Source organism: Abrus precatorius, unplaced genomic scaffold (genome assembly GCF_003935025.1).
Source record: "Abrus precatorius isolate BTA unplaced genomic scaffold, Abrus_2018 Scaffold11, whole genome shotgun sequence".
Classification (NCBI taxonomy): Eukaryota; Viridiplantae; Streptophyta; class Magnoliopsida; order Fabales; family Fabaceae; genus Abrus; species Abrus precatorius.
In genome coordinates, this window is record NW_020874303.1 from 5900694 (window position 1) to 5920370 (window position 19677).

Consider the following 19677-nt stretch of genomic DNA (forward strand, 5'->3'; position numbering starts at 1 on the left):
ATGTTGTGTTCTGTGAAACACATTTTCCTTTTCATACATATGTTATTGATAATAACTCGAATTTCAAAACTACACATGGGCCTATTTTCGAACCAAGCATCTATGATGATATTTTAATCCGTCCTACTTAATTACAACAGTCACATAATGATATTACTCCATCCCCTAGTCATTCTGCAAATACTGACAATGATGTATCTACTGAACAATCAAGTGCAAATCATGATCCTAACATTTGGACTTCTTCTCGAGTAAGAAAAACCCCTGCATATTTACAGGATTATTTTTGTTGAAATCATTCCTCTAATTCAACTGGTCAATCCAATTCAAAGTGTCTCTATCCCTTATCTTCTTTTTTGTCATATTCAAATTGTTCATCCACTCATACTTCTTTTTGTCATTCTATTTCCTCACATATTGACCCAAAAAGTTATCATGAAGCTGCAAAGTTATATTGCTGGAAACAGGCTATGAGTGATGAATTAAACGCATTAGAGGAGAATCATACATGGTCTTTGGTTGATTTACCTCAGGAAAGCACCCTATTGGGTGTAAGTGGGTCTATAAAATCAAATTTAAGCAAGATGGTTCTATAGAGCGGTATAAAGCCCAATTGGTTGCTTAAGGGTTTAATCAAACTGAAAGGATAAACTACTTTGAAACTTTTGCACCTGTTGCAAAAATTACTACTGTTAGATTTTTATTGGCTTTAGCAGCAGCTCATGGTTGGTATTTACATCAACTTGATGTACATAATGCTTTTTTGAATTGCGATCTTACTGAAGAAAGTTTACATGCGGTTACCTCCAGGATTAGTTGCCCCTATAGCTCATACAGTTTGTAAGTTGAATAAATCGCTGGGCGCCAGTGGAATCACAAGTTAACATCTGCCCTTATTCAGCTGGGGTATATACAGAGTTTCGCTGATCATTTATTATTTGTTAAGAGGAGAAATACTTCATTTACTGCCTTATTAGTCTATATTGATGACATAGTATTATCTGGCAATGATTTACATGAAATTGATGTTGTCAAAATTCATCTTAATCAGTTCTTCAGGATTAAAGATTTGGGCAATCTGAAATTTTTTCTTGACTTAGAGGTTGCTAGATCTGCTCATGCAATCAACGGAAGTATTGTCTTGATCTAATTACTGAATGTGGTCTTACTGGTTGTAAACCAATCACTACTCCTATGAATTCTTCGACAAAATTGCTTTCTACTTCAGGGGAACTATTTGATGATCCCACTTCTTATAGGCTCCTTGTTAGACAATTACTCTATCTGACTAATACTAGACCTGATATTGCATTTGCGGTTCAGCAACTTAGTCAGTTTGTCTCTGCTCTGCATACTGATCACTGGCATGCAACTTTGAGAATCATAAAATATCTCAAAGGATCCCCTGGACTTGGTTTGTTTTATCCTTCTCAAACTGATTTTTGAATCACTACCTTCTCAGACTCTGATTGGGCTGGTTCAAGCAATATGAGGAAGTCAGTTTCAGGTTTCTGTGTTTTCTTTGGTCCTGCCTTGATTTCATGGAAGTCTAAGAAGCAAACCACCATCTCCTGCTCTTCTTCCAAGGCTGAATATAGAGCCTTAGCTTCTCTTACTCGAGGGCAACAATGGATTCAATTTTTGTGTGCTAATCTCAATGTTCATGTTTCTACTTCTTTCAGCACATATTGTGATATTGAATCTGCCATTCACATAACTAAGAATCCTACTTTTCACGAGAGGACGAAACACATTGAAGTGGATTGTCATTTTGTTAGGGAAAAGCTTCAAACTGGTCTCATCCACCTTTTTCATGTGAGTTCTTCTAACTAAGGCTTTGCTTCCTAAGCTCTTCTTAGTGAACATTTCCAAGTTGGGTCTTGTCAATATACACGCTCCAACTTGAGGGGGTATTAGGAGTAGTTATTTTGTTATTTTGTTATTGCCTTAGATTCTAGTTAGTTACAAATTAATACACATGTAATTCTTTTTTATTTTCATTTGTCTTACATTTCATTTCATTTTTAGCTGTATAAAAACCTTCGTAGAGTATTCTTTCGGTAAGCTTAGTAATGCATTCACTCTTTTGATAAACATGAAATGTTCAAATCTGTCTGCAAGCTTCTCTCCTATGATATACCTTTAGTTTTTAATAAATTTTAATCAATAATAAAAAAATATTACAAAATATGTTAAAAAATGTTAAATCAAGCTCATTTTGCCAAATTCTCTCGAGTAATACAAAGTTCGCTTAACCTCTACAAGCTACTGTTCCTACCAAACTCTGCAAGAGGATCCAGATTTCAAAGAGGTAGAAAACCCTCTGGCTCGCAGTGCCCATTTTTGACATCAACGACGAAACCTATCACCAAAATGACATGCCCCTTCCTTGCTTCGTTAAGTTAGGATACACAGCCATTCTCACTTCTTGGTGTCCACCAACCCATTCACAACTGGCGATATTCCTCCTTACAAATACAAGAGCCCTTTGTTATGTCATTATCCCTCAATATATTTTCAAAAGGTTATTCTTCAAAAACCCTCTGAGCTTACTCACGTTCTTCGAGTTTCGAGGGTGCATCCTATTCAACCATACTATTTTGTGAAACAAGTATTAATAAGTCTGTAATTAAATCCTCTTTTACAGCCCATTTATTCATATTTAACCTTTATTTTATTTAAATTTTATACTAATTTATATATTAATTGTGCAGTTTGGTATAAAGAGGCCGTAAGTGGATTTTGGGTGCATTATGGGGCCCAAATTGACGGAAGATTAGAGTTTCGCAGCAATCAACACGTCCAGACCCATTCAATAAGCACGTGGTGCTTTGAGCCCATGCACGGTCGTGCTTAAGGCCTTGCACGACCGTACTCATCTGCGAGAAGCCCAATTATGAAGATTTTTTAAGGTTTTCAAAACCTATAAAAGTGAAGATCTTAGGCATCATAAGACCGTTTTGAACCGTTTTCACATCTAGTCTTTGGCTTTGGGATACACTTCTGATCTCGTCTCTTTTGCACGCGATCTTTGGCACATGCTTGGCGAGACTTGGAGCTTCAAACGATCGTACTTGAAGACCGGGAACACATCTCATACTCTAATTTGCTATTTCTTTTGATTTTGGCTTTGTTTATGATTGTTTTAGTTCTTTTCTTTAGCATGAGTAACTAAGTCCATAGCTAGGGCTATGGGAACTATTATTCATGAATTTATGGAATTTTGATGTTTGAATCTAAATTTGATTTCCGTTTTGTGATTAGATTTTATCCTACTGCGCTTCTTTCTTAATCCTAATTAATTATATCATTAGGCGACCGTACCTCGATTTTAATAGATCTATAGGATAAAATGAGACAAAAGATTAGGTGGACCAAACCAATCTTTCTCTTCTAATCGTTATTAAATTAACAAATTCGTAGGCTCCTAAAGCTTTCTTAAATTAATGTCTTGCATGACCATTGGAGATGTTAATTTAGAGAAAAGAATATTAATATTGCATGACCATTGGGTATTAATAGTATTCGTATGAATGATTGGTAATCACAAGGATATCGAATTTAGAGTTAAATAGAAAAATAACATAAAGGATTGAATGAGAAAACTCATATGCCCTACGTTCCTCTTCGATAAGTTTAATCAAGGCATGCATTGTATTCTTTGCTCTTAGTTTTATAATTGATTTTATAAATTCTTGTTTTTAATTAATCTTGTATCTTTGAAGCTTAAACAATTGAATTAGGAAATTCTTAGTAATTAAAAATCAATTCTTGTGGGACGATATTTCGGGAACTTAATTTAAAAACCTTTTATTACTTCTCGATGGGTACATTTATCCTCCGAACAAGTTTTTGCAATGCTTCCAGGGGTTAATTTAATAATCTTTTATTACTTCTTGATGTGAAACAGGTATCTTGGTATGTAACGGTCAAGTGCTATTTGATTCCTTGCATTCAAGTAGGGGATACAACTTCATTGATGTTGATGCTGAATTCATTACCAAAAATCACCTTTTTTGGTTCAAGGTTTGGTGTTGTGTTGAAATTTTTTTCCACTGATATGCACGACAATGACTTCTGATATGTGAAGTATGGTTTAAGAAGGGGCAATGAGAGGAATAAAATGGAGAATATGATTTTAGGAATTTTTTATAAATATTTAAAAGATTTTAATTAAGTTGTATATAAATATTAAAAAATTAAATGACATTTATTATCTAATTCATTGTTTGAAAGAAATTAAATTTTAACATTTTAAATAAATTAATAATTAAATTCTAATAATTTTAAAAAAATTACCATAAAGAAAGCTAGACGAAAAACATAATTAACTCTATTTTTTTTTATTTATATATAGAGATACTTTAGAACGTTAGATGAATAATATTGCAATGACTATTATTAGACATGTGGCAAAAGTTCTAGAAAGTGAGGAAATAAAAAAGTTAGTTGAACATGGGACACAAATTATGAGGATGAACTATTACCCTCCATCTCCTCAACCAGAGAAAGTTATTGGCCTCACACCCCATTCAGATGGATCAAGTCTCATCATTTAATGGAGTGAAAAAACTCCAAAAAATGAAAGATGGCTTACGGGTTCCAATTAAGGGAAAAAATAAATTTCATTTTATATTCTTAGAACTAATAAAAAAAAGTTACTTTTTTGTATGTTGTATATTCTTATGACACTTTTGGTTTTGTTCGTATGTTTTACATGGAAAATTAGCTAATGAAGTATATCGAACCATTGAGCATAGAACAAATGTAGAGGCAGACATGCTTTCAATTGAAGCATAATACTAATCGTATTTATAATATTGCATCTATGTTTTGTTTCAAAAATAATATTATCTCTTTCGATCAAAGATAAAAATAAAAGAAATAAACTAACAGAAGTTAGTTTGAGTGGCAAGCGACTCAATATCGCTTAAGTAAGGTGTAATGGATAAAAATGATGAGGGACTCATATCAATGATCGCTAAGTAAGGGATGGAATCTGAACACGTGGCACGTGATCATCAAGAGGTTAAGCGCAGAAGAAGCACACGTGTAAAGGTCACTAGCTCAAGGTTGCATGGGTTTGAGTGTTAAAGGATATATTATAAATATTCTATTAGAAGAAAGAGAAAGGCATGGAATGAATGAATATGTTTTTTCTTTCTCTCAAATTTATTTCTCTTTTTTCCTTATATTGCTATTACTATTTCCATGTATGGCTCCAAAATAGTATTAATTTGAACATTTACAATACTAGTTTTATTGACTGTCTTCTTCCTTACATCACTTACTTCATTCATATGCTTTTTTACGTTTGTACACATAACATTTTGGTGCTCTCATTAGTGGCCTTGGTAATGTCATTTGGCTTGTCTAATTCACTTGCCACATTCCAATATTTGATGAATGATGTGTTTAAAGGATTGTTGAGAAAGTTTGTATTGGTTTTTTTTATAATATTCTAGTATACAGTCCCTCTTGGAATTCTCATTTGCAGTACTTGAAAATTGTACTTCAACTATTGCTTAAGCATTAACTATATGCTAGACTCTCTATGTGTTCATTTGGATTGCAAAATGTTGAATATCTAGGCCATTCTGTCTCTAGATCTGGGATGTCCGTGGAGAAAAACAAGGTTAATGCTTTGTTGGAGTGACATGTTCCTACTAATATCAAACAACTTGAGAGTTTTTGGGCCTCACAGGATACTATCGAAGATTTGTTAGAGGCTATACTTCTATAGCTGCACCTTTGACTAATATGTTAAAAAAAAAAGATAACTTTTAATGGAGCAATGAGGCATTAACAACATTTTTTTTACTCAAATTAGCCATGACACAAGCTCCTGTCTTGACATTACCTAATTTTAACAAACCATTTACATTGGAGACTAATGCTTCTAGATTAGGCATAGGGGCAATTTTGAGTCAAGATAATCACCCTATTGCTTTTTTCTCCAAGAAATTAACTCCTAGGTTGCAGAAGAAGTCAGCATACACAAGAGAATTTTATGCAATCACTGAGGCTAATGCAAAATTTAGACATTATTTGTTGGGACACAAGTTTGTAATTAAAACATATTTAAAAAGTTTGAGAAGTTTGATTGACCAAGCCATCCAAACTCCTGAGCAGCAAAATTGGCTTCACAAATTACTTGGCTGTGACTTTACCATTGAGTATAAACTAGGTAAAGACAACATTCCTGTTGATTTCTTGTCCAGAACATTTCACATGGTATTGTCTCAACCTCAATTTCAGATAGTCACCAGACTTAAACAAGTCTTACTACCTAATGATAAGTTACAAAAAGTTATAGAGTTATGTTTGGCAAACAAGCCTCCTGATCCTCATTACATGGTGCATGATGATCTATTATATTAGAAGGATAGATTGGTTCTCCCTAATGATCTTTCTCTCAAACAACAACTTTTGCATGAATGTCACAATTCATTGGTTAGTGGTCATGTTGGTTATGCAAGAACCTTGACTCGGGTTACTGCTCAATTTTACTGGCAAGGCATACATAAGTCCATCAAGGATTATGTTCAGAATTTCCTAGTGTGTCAGCAAGCAAAAACTACCATTACGGCTCCTGCAAGATTGTTGCAACCTCTACCTATTCTAGATCAAGTTTGGGAGGACATTGTCATGGACTTCATCACTGGGTTGCCCTTGTCCCATGGCTACACAGTCATTATGGTAGTAGTAGATAGATTGTCCAAGTATGCTCACTTCTCTAGTCTGAAGGCTGATTATACTAGCAAGGTTATAGCTGAAACTTTCATGAATACAGTGGTCAAATTACATGGATTTTTCAAGACAATTGTTTCTGACAAAGACAAAGTTTTTACTAGCCAATTTTGGCAACAATTGTTTAATTTGAGTGGCACATCCTTAAACATGTCTACAATATACCATCCTCAATTTGATGGTTTATCAGAAACTGTAAATAAACGTCTTGAAATGTATCTTAGATGCTTCACATTTGATAATCTTAAGGAATGGTATAGGTAGAGTATTGGTACAATATTGCCTATCATACTAATATTGGTATTGCTTCTTTTCGAGTGAGTATGGTAGAGAACCTCCTCAACTATTGAGATACATTTCTAATTCTCAGGATTCAGCTTCAGTACAAGATCAACTCATGCTAAGAGATGCTACTCTAGCTAAGTTGAAGAGAAATTTACAAAGAGCTCAGCAAGTGATGAAGAAATATGCAAATGATGAGAGACTTCCTAAGGAATTTGTTGTTGGTGATATGGCTCTAGTGAAGCTTCAACTTTATAGGTAACACATTGTTGCTTTGAGGAAGAATTAGAAGCTAAGTTTAAGGTACTTTGGGCTTTTTCCCGTGATTGAAAGAATTGGTGTTAGTGCATATAAGTTATTATTGTCTCCCTTGACCAAGATTCACCCTGTGTTTCATGCCTCAACTCAAACTTTGCCATGGAAATCACAATCAGCCTTACGTTCCTTTACCATTCACTATTAATGAGCAATTACCAGTTATTCAGCTAATAGCCATCTTGAAGGATCTCGTTATTAATAAATCCATATTTTACTACATTTTTAGTATAGTTTTTGTTAATAAATAAGTAGTAAAGTACCAAATAAACTTGAAAATGGCATAAAAATTGCATTAATATTCATAATTATGTAAATAGTTTAGAATTTTAGATTTTATTCCAATTCTGAATAATTTGACATAAAAAGACTTAATTTTTGTGCAGAAGCTTGAGCTGAGACTTTGAAGTTGATATTGAAGTGGAAAAAGGTGAAAGGATTGAGCTTAAAGAGCAAGAATCAGATGATAAGTGCTGGGTGTAACCACTTTGTGTAACAGCCCAACAACTTATTTGGGACTGACGACTGTTCTCACAAACCAACACGAGATTTTCAACATATTTTGTTCCTTAACTGTATACACAGTCTCTGAATTCCTCTCATTCCGATGTAAGTTCAATTCATTCATGTGCCATTTACCACCGGAAGCCTGCCAGAACTTATTTGGGACTGACGACTGTCCCTACAAACCAACACGAGACTTTTCAGCATGTTTTGTCCTCACTTACACATTTCCTGGGAACTTTCCAAAAGGTCACTCATCCCATAATTGCTCCAAGTTAAGCATGCTTAACTTTGGAGTTCTTAAGTGATAAGTCATTGAAAAGTAAATGCATTTTGTTAGTATAGGTAGTCCTAATCAATTCCTTTAAGCTATCCTTAACTGTATACATAGTCTCTGGATTCCTCTCATTCCGATGTAAGTTCAATTCATTCATGTGCCCTTTACCGCCGAAAGCCTGTCAGGAGTCGCTCCTTGTCCGTGTCACATATTGCACCAACAATCACTCCCCACCCTCGCCTAGCGCTTGTGTGTCACACTTTGAGTGCATAGAATTAACACTTTAAAGAAGAAAATCCATAAAGATCAAGTGAGTAGCAACTCTAAGTGTTGAAAGTAAACACTCCAGCAACAGAAATCTTGAAGAGTCTTGTGTGTGGACACTCTAGTCACTGAGAGTAGCCACACCTAAGGCTAATTTACTCTGACACTTTGAGACTTTAAATGTGGACACTCTGGTTACTGAAAGTAGCCACTCAAGTTGTGCGTGTACACTCTACCTACTTAAAGTAGCCACGCACAAGCCTTACTTACGCAGAACACATGCGCATGGACACTCTTACTCCTGAAAGTGTCTATGTAAAATAACAGAATTTTGAAAATTACTTTTAAGTGTCGATTTTGGACGATTTGAGTTCTTACCTCAGCTATAGAAACTTCTAGAAGACCTTTCACGTTATAATTCTCAGAGATTAAAGTGTATAAGTGAAAAAGGCAGAAAAAATATTATAAATAGAAGTTAAGAGTTCAAATTTGGAGACTTTTGATCATTTTGTCATTTTTTCACTTTGTAATTGTTTTAACTTCCAAGAAAAGTCAGAGAGAAATTGAGAGCGGCTTTCAAACTTCATTGTTGGAGGAATCAGTATAAAGATTGGGTCTTCAAAGATGTTCTTCTGCTCCTTGTCTTCTTCTTCTCTTACTTCTCCTTTTTTCATTGTAATGTTGTTCTAAACCTTTTTGGTTAGGGATCTATGGATCCAGATTTGATATTGTGATGTAAATGCGGATCTGGACCTTGAGATTTTAAGTGAATTGAGTATGTTATTCTATTCTTAATGCAGTTCTGAATTAATCCTTCATTCAATTGAATTTAGAAGAATCTTCATCAATAAAAATTGAGTTTATTTCTCAAATCTGAATCATATGCCTAGGTTATTGGGATCTCAGGAATAAGTATCATAATTTAGTAATCTTATAATTTCTATAACTTAATGCAGTATTTGATTAAATTTCACGTAAAGAATTAGAAAAGTTTAATTAGGTATTAGGATCAATGAGACAAATAATTGTCCTTTAGTTAAAAAAGTGAAATTGATTATCAATCAATTAAAATTCTTAAGTGTCTAGAACATGATTAAATTACAATTGAAAATCTGGTAAAGTGATTTCTAACTATTTTCCACATAATATTTTCAATATAAAATTCATATTCTATTTTACAGCATTTTATTACCTTGTATTGTTCTTATTTCTCATTTTTTACATATTACAAATCTTTCAAATGAATTGTGTGGCTCAACTAATTATCAATTTGTGAAGTGTTAATTGAAAATAAGATCCTTGTGAATGATACTTGAGACTCATATTGATTTTCAAAATTTTATTACTTGCTACAACTACCTAGTATACTTGCTAGTTAGTAATTTAACACAAAGAATATTGTTGTATTCTGATTGCGTAACAGTTATTCTCAAGGGACAAAAGCAAGGTAAGCAGTTGTTAATTCAATGGGAATGACTTGATGAGTCTCAAGCCACATGGGAAGATAAGGACGCAATTGAAACAACATATATATCGTTAAATCTTAAGGACAAGGTTGTTTTCAAAAGGAGAGGAATTGTAATGAATGAAAATGATGAGGGACCCGTATTAGTGGCTGCTAAGCAAGGAATGGGATCTGGACACGTGGCACGCAATCATCAAAAGGCTGAGCGCAAAAGAAGCACACACATAAAGGTCACTAGCTCAAGGTAGCTTGAATTTGAATGCTAAAGGATGTATTATAAATATTTTGTTAGAGGAAAGAGAAAGGTATGGAATGAATGAGTCTGTTTTTTCTCTCTCTCGAATCTATTTCGCTTTTAGAGAATATTCTTTCAGTTATCTTATTTTTTTCCTTTATTGTCATTACTATTTTCATGTACGACTCCATAGCAATATTAATTTAAGCATTTAGAATACCAGTTCAATTGATTGTCTTCTTTCTTACGTCACTTACTTCATTCATATACTTTTTTATATTCGTACACGTAACACAAAGTTTTAGATTCGAGTCCTTGTGTATATCACATTGATCCAGGTTGGATTCAGATTAAACTAAATAAAAAAATAGAAGAAATAAAAAATAATGTATTTTTAATTTTTGAAAAGAAAAAATTCTTTTGAAATTGGAAACCAATCTACCAATGACGAATTTTCATCTAAACAGTGTCATTGATTGTTCCTCAATAATTTTTCATCTTTATTTTATTCAAACAGAACATATCTAGTCTTGAATTCTAACGCCGTAACTTCGCGTTCACATCTTATAAACTATTTATTTATTTATTTATTTTTGTAACAGTCTCATAATTATTTTGTTCAGCGTTGAAATTGAAAACTATTAAGAAATTATAATGAAGAAACAAACATGCTCTTAAAAATCAATTTTGTTTGGATTATATAGCTATTATTAGCGATGATAAAATCATCTTAACTCACAGATATTCAAAGGTAAAAATCTGTTATAAGTAAAAACTTTCGTATCCGGAAGTTCTTGCAGGTTTGATTAAACGAATTTTTTACTCGCTTATGAATGAGATGGGAGCAGGTATTAAAGGACTTGTATTCACATAATAATAATAATAATTCTGCATTCACCGTCATCTAATCTAGCGTCAGTCTTATCCCTCTCCGTCTTTTTATTTTTCAGCGAATGATTAGCTACGCTGTGACCAGTGACCACTAAGCACTAACCATGCAAAGTGTTCTTTAATGGAAATTAGTAAACCTGAGTTAAAAGAGAGAATATTCTCATGCGAGACTGCTACATTTATTAAGAGAAATGTTATTTTTATATATATAAAAAAAGGTTATATCTTTTTCATAAATTAGAAAGATAAAAAGAGAAGAGAAAACCAAATGATTATACGGGTGATTTGTGTTAATTATTTACGTTGATAATAATAATAAGTCATCAATTTTCAAGTAATAAAGAATTAATAAACAGTATTTTTTATTAAAAGTTATAGTATTAATATATTAAAATTTATAATTTTTAACAAAATTTTATTATATTAAATTTTGTTATATGTGATTGGACACATGTTAAAAAAACTAAGCAGGATCCGCAGCCTACGTTTGACTGAAGTTATTTATATATATAACTTGTCTATAGGATCCGAGGCAACCATTGAAAGGAGGAGGAGATTGTCAGAAATTGAAACAGTAAAAGGAGTACTCTTCTTCTTCTTCTTCAGGTAAACTTCATCTCAATTCCTTCTCATATACTGTGTTTTTATCTTACTAGAAATTCAATTGGGCAACTTCATATTAGCAACTCTATATAAGTCAAATGCTTGAGTTGAAAGTTAAAAAGCCAAAAAAAAGCAAAGATGAGTATATAAACCTTGGCGCGCGTCATAGCCTCTATCTTCCAATTTCCAAGTTCGCAAAGCATGTACCTGTTTTTAATCTCGCGCATTTACGTACGGATAATTCAAAAAATCATGTTTGATACCTGTATTACATACACAAAAATTAGTCTCAAGTAAAATTAGTGGTTACTAATTACTGTAAGAAATGAAAATAACATTACTTCAGTTATTGTTAGATTCTATATATCTGAATAATCAAAATTAAAAAAATACAATTTTTTTAAATAGTCATGTCTACTTACAATTAAAGGTAAATCTAGGATCAATTCTAAACAGCAAAGTAGTTTTTTTGGCATTGAATTATCTGTTTAATGAAATCTATCTTTAAGTTATTTTAATTTGGATAGGATATTTTTTCTTTCAAAGGTATGTATGATACTTGTTGCATATAAGATGCTTTCAAATTGTAGGTAGTTACTGGCTAGTAGAGCATTTGAAAAAATGGATTTTGGGAGTTCTATTGTTGTGCCATCAGTTCAAGAGTTGGCAAAGGAAAATTTGGCAGATGTTCCACCCAGATACCTTCGTCCTGATCAACAAGAGTTGATCATCTCTCAAGTTGATGGTTCGCTAGGAATCCCTGTCATTGATTTTCAAAACTTGCTTTCTAATGAAGTAGGGAATGATGAATTGACCAAGCTTCACCTTGCTTGTAAAGAATGGGGTTTCTTCCAGGTTATTGCATTTTTGGATTTTTTTTTCTTCTCTTATTTTGTATCGTATATATGAGAAACTTGACAATTGTTTTTGCAGTTGGTAAACCATGGACTTGACTCAAACATCTTGGACAAGATCAAGTTGGATGTTCAAGATTTCTTCAAGATTCCAATATCTGAAAAGAAAAAGCTTCGGCAAAGTCCAGGAAATATTGAGGGATTTGGACACGTGTTTGTTGTTTCTGAGGAACAAAAACTTGATTGGTCAGACATTTTCATGATATCCACACATCCAATTCATGCAAGGAATCCTCACTTATTCCCAAATCTCCCTCTTCCTTTTAGGTCCTTCGTTCTCTCTATCTTTGTTACTCAATCTCTTTAGTCAACTACTTTATTATTCCTTCAATATTCCTTATTTTTTCTTACAGGGACACCCTTGAATGTTACTCAGAAGAAATAAATAATATTGGTGAGACCCTGATTAGACTTATAGCAAAAGCTCTAGAAAGCAAGGAAATAGAAGAATTGTTTGAAGATGGGGTGCAGATTATAAGGATAAACTACTATCCTCCATGTCCTCAACCAGAGAAAGTTATTGGCCTGACACCCCATTCAGATGGAGGAGGTCTTACCATCCTCCTTCAAGCTAATGATGTAGAAGGGCTCCAAATAAAGAAAGATGGTATGTGGTTTCCTATTAAACCCCTACCTAATGCCTTCATTGTCAACATTGGAGACATGCTAGAGGTACCGTAAATATTCTAATTTTCACCAATACCAAATTCATTTTTCATGTTTTTACTATTCCAAATAATTTAATTAAAACAACTCTCGCAATTCCACTTTATAATTAAGAGCATGTTGAGTAAATACCTTCAATTTCTCCATAAACAAACTTCAATTATTGAGTTGAATACATCTCACTTATGGTGCAAGACTATAGGTAAAAACAGCGTGTATGGGAAAAAAGTTTTTTTTTTTCTTTTGTTTATATTCCCAAAATTCTTAATATATTTTCTGTTCTATTTGTGGTCTAACATCCTCGTGGCATTTTTTGTTGTGTTTGCTTATTTTTCATGGAAGATTATAACTAATGGACTATACCGAAGTATTGAGCATCGTGCAGTGGTGAACTCTGAAAAGGAAAGGCTTTCAATTGCAACATTCTGCAATGTGAGAAAAGATGGTGTTATAGGTCCGGCAAAGAATTTGATCAGTGAACAAACACCAGCACGATTCAAAAGACTTGAACTAAGAGAGTATTTGAGGAGTCGTTTTTCTCGTAAACTTGAAGGAAAGTCTCACCTAGATACCTTGAGAATAGAGAATTATGATTGAATTTGTTGAATCCAGGAAAGCAATATTTGCACACATTATAAGCAGTATATGCACAACAAGAAAGGAGTTATAGTAAAATAAGAGTTTATTACTCAATGGATTGTATACATCATTACCTTAGAGGCATTTTTCTCATAGCTTCTTAATTTTATCAGCAAAATGAATTATCATAAAAGGAAGCAAGGGAGTGTCCCAATCCATCTGCAACATAAAAGTTTCATACATAGAAACAGTTCAATTGAACAGGAAAATTAATTGTAACATTGACAAACTTATTAATTAAGGGGTTACTTCAACATGGTTTTTCTCTCCCAATGTTATGTATCTCAATTTTTTATTATCTATTTTTGTGCTAAATATAAAAAATTAACTCAAAAGAAACACCTTACTAGCTTTCTGTAAATGTTTTCTCTAAACCAAAAACTATTTACTAGATATGTCACTACATGTTTACGTGCTATTTCTGTTTCCATCATTTTTTCTCAATTCAACCGTGTTTTGGCAAGTTTGAATTTTCTTATTATAAATATTTTACTTAATATATATATATACCTTCATACACACACATATATATATATATTAATGTTATACATGGTGCATCCTCCTAGCATATTTATTATTTGAATGTGTTAATAATATAACAACTTTTTTATTATTAAATTTTATTGATTTTGAGTGCTTTAAATTAAAAATAAGAAATACTATAACATTGTCATAGTATTACAAAAAAAATATATTCAAAATTTATAAAATATAAGAAGTCATAAAAAATAATTACACAGACACACAAAGGGATAATTTTGTATAATATTTAAATGAATTCCTCTTTTGTATGAAAGTGACAAGAAAAAAAAATATACATCATCATATTTATTTTTCAGAAAAGCTTATGTTACATAAAATATTATTTCTTAATCACAGTATTGTCATAGTCTTGTCACTATTATAATTCTTGTCATTATTTATTGTCATTGTAATCAATTTTATGTTATCGCTTTCACTGTTGCTTTCTTGATTGTGATGATTATCTGTCGTTATTATTATCGGGGACGACAAACAAAGTGTAAATATGTAATAAGTAACTCAACTATTTTAACATGTATCCAATGATATATAATAATACAGTAGTAAATTTTTGTTAAAATTATAGAATTAATTGTGTGACTTTTAACATTTGTCAGAAAATTTGTAAAATATTTGAATGTTTTAGATTTGGAATTTGATATTAAAATTTTAAAATATAAACTATAAAAAACATACTAAAATCATAAAATTAAAAACTGATTTTAATTATTTTAAAATTGTAAAATTCAAGATTGACAATCATCCAAACAGACCTTAAATAATTCACTTTTTTAAAATCTTGGTGCATGGTATTTTATACATTTTGAAATTATTAATGAAAAATTAATTTAAAATATTAACAAAAATTATCAGTTATCCTTTTATTGGACATCAATTTACCACTCAAAATTTTTTTCATACACAATAACTCAAATCTAAAACCTTACTTAAACTATACTGAACGGCTTACTTTAATCACTCAAAATTTTTTTCATACCTAAGACCTTACTTAAGTTATATTGGACTGCTTACCACTCGAACCAACTTATGTTAGTTTATTACTCAAAAAAAATTTCATACACAAGAACTCAAATTCAAGACTTTGCTTAGACTATACTGAACCGTTTGTCACTCAAACTAACTTATATTAGTTAATCAATATATATTTTTTATCAGATAAAACATTTTTCATATTATATTATTACTATATTAGATTTTTATATGTACTTCGTTTTTTTTAATAACTAAAGACTTGCATATTATGATTGGGAAAAAAAAACTGAAAACGATTCAAAATAGAATCATCGTAATTTGCTATTATAACTTTAAAAAATACATAAAATATAATTTAAAATTAAATATTTAATATTTCATAATAAAGATATGATACTGTTTTTTTAATAATTATATAGACTTGTGTAATATAAAAAATGAAATTTTAAAACTCGTTTGGCGATCGTATAATAGGATGATAAAATTAAACAAAGATGTGATATAATAAAAGTAGAAATCTTATCTTAGATATAAATTATAATAGTAGATGAAATGGCATTCTATCATAATCGTCAATATTAGATATGATTAAAAAAAATAAAATAAGGATACATTATATTGAAATAATTGAATTACTATTTTATTAAATTAATATATTTTTATATTTAATTCTAACTTAAATTTTTAACTTTTTAATAAAAATATATATTAAAAAATTAAAAATAAAGTTATGAATGAATAATAGTAAAATTTTGAAATTAAATTACAGTACTTCTCTTAATTTTTTCACAGTTAAATTTTTTATTAAATTATAATAAAAAAAATATTATAAAAAAATTGAAATAATATTTTATAAAATGAGACAAATTTATTTTATAAAAAATATTTTTAAATTAGTTTTTAATAAAATCAATGTTCATAGGATATCTTTATCAAAAGTATGAAGTATGAGTAAAAAAAATTCATATCTTGATAAGTTATTATATTATGTTATTCAATAAATATTATAAAAAAATAAAATAGGATAAATTATCATATGTTAGACTCTTATATCAACTACCAAACACTATGTAAAATTGTTTTATTTGGTAATTCATCTATTAGAATAAGTTAACTATATAACTTAATGAACATTTTGAAAAAAAAAAACAATAAAACAAGGCATAAATTAATTATTTTTTCACCTATGAGGATAATATTTACAATAGGCTAATAGAATAGGATAGGCAACAAGATAAGCTTATATTCTAATAACATAATATTTTTAATGATATCGTAATATAATATCCAATTACTATATTATTCATATAACATAATTAGGTTTTATATCAATATAAATTTGCAAAATTGAATACATACAAGGACATACACTTTATATCGCACAATACTTAATAGGATAATAGATTAATTTACTAGTATGAAAATTAAAAGCTCGATTTTAGCCATCCCTTTACTTCTTTATCAACGGCTAAAACTATTATGGTGGACCGATTCTCTACAAGGAAAAAAACTAAAGTGAGAGGAAGTTAGAATTTGGCACATTTAACCACAATTTTGTATGAACAAAACCTACTTGTGCCACGCATCTAAGTTCTGATTCGTGTTACTCTATTAATAATGGAGAAAAGGGAAGTTCACCTCTATTTTAACTTTATTGCAGCTGCATGTGCATTTTTGTTGTTTCCAGTGTATGCAACATTGAATGATGAAGATTATATATCGGCAATTGGCGATTCTGGTATGAGAAGAGATGGTCTTAGAGTTGCAATTGAGTCGTGGAATCAGTGCAATGAGGTTGGGAAAGAAGCACCAAACATGGGTAGTCCAAGAATGGCAGATTGCTTTGATCTCATATTTTGCGAACGTCCAAGTATGTGCCCTTTTCAAAGAATATGATAAAGATATACAGCTCATATAGCACCTTTTAATTTCTCTGTCACATCACTTATTTTATCTTATAGTTTTTTATCTTTCTTATTTGTATGAATTGTTGTATATAGTTATTGTACAACTATAATTTCTCTTTTAAAATAATATAGTCTATAAATGTTTCGTGCATAGTGGGACATGGTGGTCGGAGAAGTATACTTAATTCCTGTTAGCAAAATCGATTGTTTTATATTAAGTATAATTAATTTCAATAAAGTTGATTTTGAGTCATTGAATGCAGTTAATGCATAAATAATTTTAATCACACATTTTGTTTATAATGCATATTTTTCACTAAAAATATGTGAGAATTGATTTTTCAACTTTATATCAAACAAGCCCATCTTTGGTAGGGAATACCTAAATCTTTATATTTGAGCAATATATTTGAGATGCATATAATACAGAAAAGAGAAAAAGTAAGAGATGAAAGCAATGATATAGTGTCACATATAGTATCAGGTTAGTAGTTGAAATAACAGAACTAAAATAGCATATGAAATCTTGTAATTGATGCAAGTAATGCAAACTATATCGGTATAGTAATCTCATGACTTCATTTAGAAAATAACTTCGATATCTACTTCTCTATCTTTTTACACTGACAAGATATATATGGTAACGTGGAATCTAAAAACGTCCGTAGTCAAATTTCTTTTTCCCTTTTCATTGAAGTTGAAGTGTATGGTAATGGAATTTTTTCGGAATTCGGATACTTAATATTTTGATGATCACATGCAGAGAATGTGGACTTGGTTCACAGGGTGCATGAATGGCAGAACAGGCTAGGCATATCAAGCAATTCATCCATTCCTTTGAGTTCATTGAGTACCAACAAGTACGCAGCTATGAAGGAATTATACTTGGGTGCCATATGTGAAGTTTTAGATACTCCAAGGCCATGGCAATTCTGGATGATAATGCTAAAGAGTGGCAACATGGACACCTTAGCTGCAGTGTGTCCAAACAATGGCTTCAAAGCAAAGCCATTCCCACAGTCACCTGATTTTCCTTGCTTTGGAAAAGGGTGTATGAATATGCCTTCAATGTACCACAAGCATACCAAGGTGTATGGAGATGAAAGAAAGATCATGAAGGGAAGTTTCTATGGGTCATGGGACTTGAATGTTGATACTGCAACAGCAGCTAATGTGAATGACACATCTTATTATTCTGTGACTTGGGAGAAGGAAGTGGGTAATGGAAGCTGGGTCTTTCACAATGTGTTGAAGACATCTTCTAAATATCCATGGCTAATGCTCTATTTGAGATCAGATGCCACAGCAGGGTTCTCTGGGGGGTACCATTATGAAACAAGAGGCATGTCAAAAATAGTGAGTTGTTTACTCCATTTACAACTTATTAGTATTTTCTTTATATGCTTGTTTCCAAAGTTAAAAGATTTTAATATAGGTACCAAAGTCACCACATTTTAAGGTAACATTCACCCTTGATATCAAAAAGGGAGGTGGTCCAAAGAGCCAATTCTACCTCATGGACATAGGAAGTTGTTGGAAGAACAATGGGAAGCCATGCAATGGAGATGTCACCTCTGATGTTACAAGATATAGTGAAATGATCATAAACCCGGAAATTGAACCATGGTGCAAACCAGATCAGCTTCAACATTGTCCTCCTCATCATATCTTTGCAAATGGCACCCAGGTTTACCGGACCGACGCCGCCAACTTCCCCTATGACGCCTATCATGTCTACCGGGCTCCAGGCAATGCCATGTTTTTGGAGAAACCAGTAAAGACCTCTGACCCATATAGTAACCCGCAGCCTCAAGAGATACTCCAAATTTTGCCCCACCCGGTTTGGGGCGAATACGGGTACCCAACAAAGAAAGGTGAAGGTTGGGTTGGTGATTCAAGAACTTGGGAGCTTGATGTTGGAAGGCTCTCTCAGTCCATCTATTTTTATCAGGCAAGATTTTACGTTCATTAACTATCTGTTTAGAAACAATCCATGATAAGCAATATTTATCAATTATGAAATCATTATTAATAACTGTTATAATAATACTTAGTATTTGTTGTTAAAAATAATATATTTAATGCAGGATCCAGGTACTAAGCCTGTGGAAAGATACTGGTCATCTATTACCTTGGGGACTGAAATATACATAAGTGGTGTTGGCCACCTAGCAGAATGGACGGTAAGCAACTTTGATATTATTATCCCCAAGCATGCTTACTGAAATTTCAAGATAACAGGAAGTATACTTACAGAACCCTCTAATGTAATACCCAGCAATTCTGCTGGCTATAAGATGGTTTTTATCATCCCATTATCATGTTATCTCGTTTACAGCACAAGATCGTGTGGTTATCACTTTTAACACCCCGTTGGAAAAATTTATTCACCAAACATTGTCGAGATAAAAATTCATTTACCATTTCAAGTTCTTTCATTGTACAATTCT

General features: G+C 31.7%; 2 protein-coding genes across 2 annotated transcripts; both read left to right on the forward strand.

Annotated features, from left to right (window-relative positions):
- Positions 1–12121: 12121 nt before the first annotated feature.
- On the forward strand, positions 12122–13879 carry LOC113854744 (protein SRG1-like). Its single transcript, XM_027485934.1, has 4 exons — positions 12122–12441; positions 12520–12767; positions 12854–13172; positions 13509–13879. The coding sequence occupies exons 1-4, from the start codon at positions 12208–12210 to the stop codon at positions 13761–13763; spliced, it is 1056 nt and encodes a 351-aa protein (XP_027341735.1). The 5' UTR covers positions 12122–12207; the 3' UTR covers positions 13764–13879.
- A 3058-nt stretch (positions 13880–16937) lies between these two features.
- On the forward strand, positions 16938–19452 carry LOC113855520. The gene is made up of 4 exons (XM_027487161.1): positions 16938–17184; positions 17991–18583; positions 18663–19178; positions 19315–19452. The coding sequence occupies exons 1-4, from the start codon at positions 16938–16940 to the stop codon at positions 19450–19452; spliced, it is 1494 nt and encodes a 497-aa protein (XP_027342962.1).
- Positions 19453–19677: the final 225 nt, after the last annotated feature.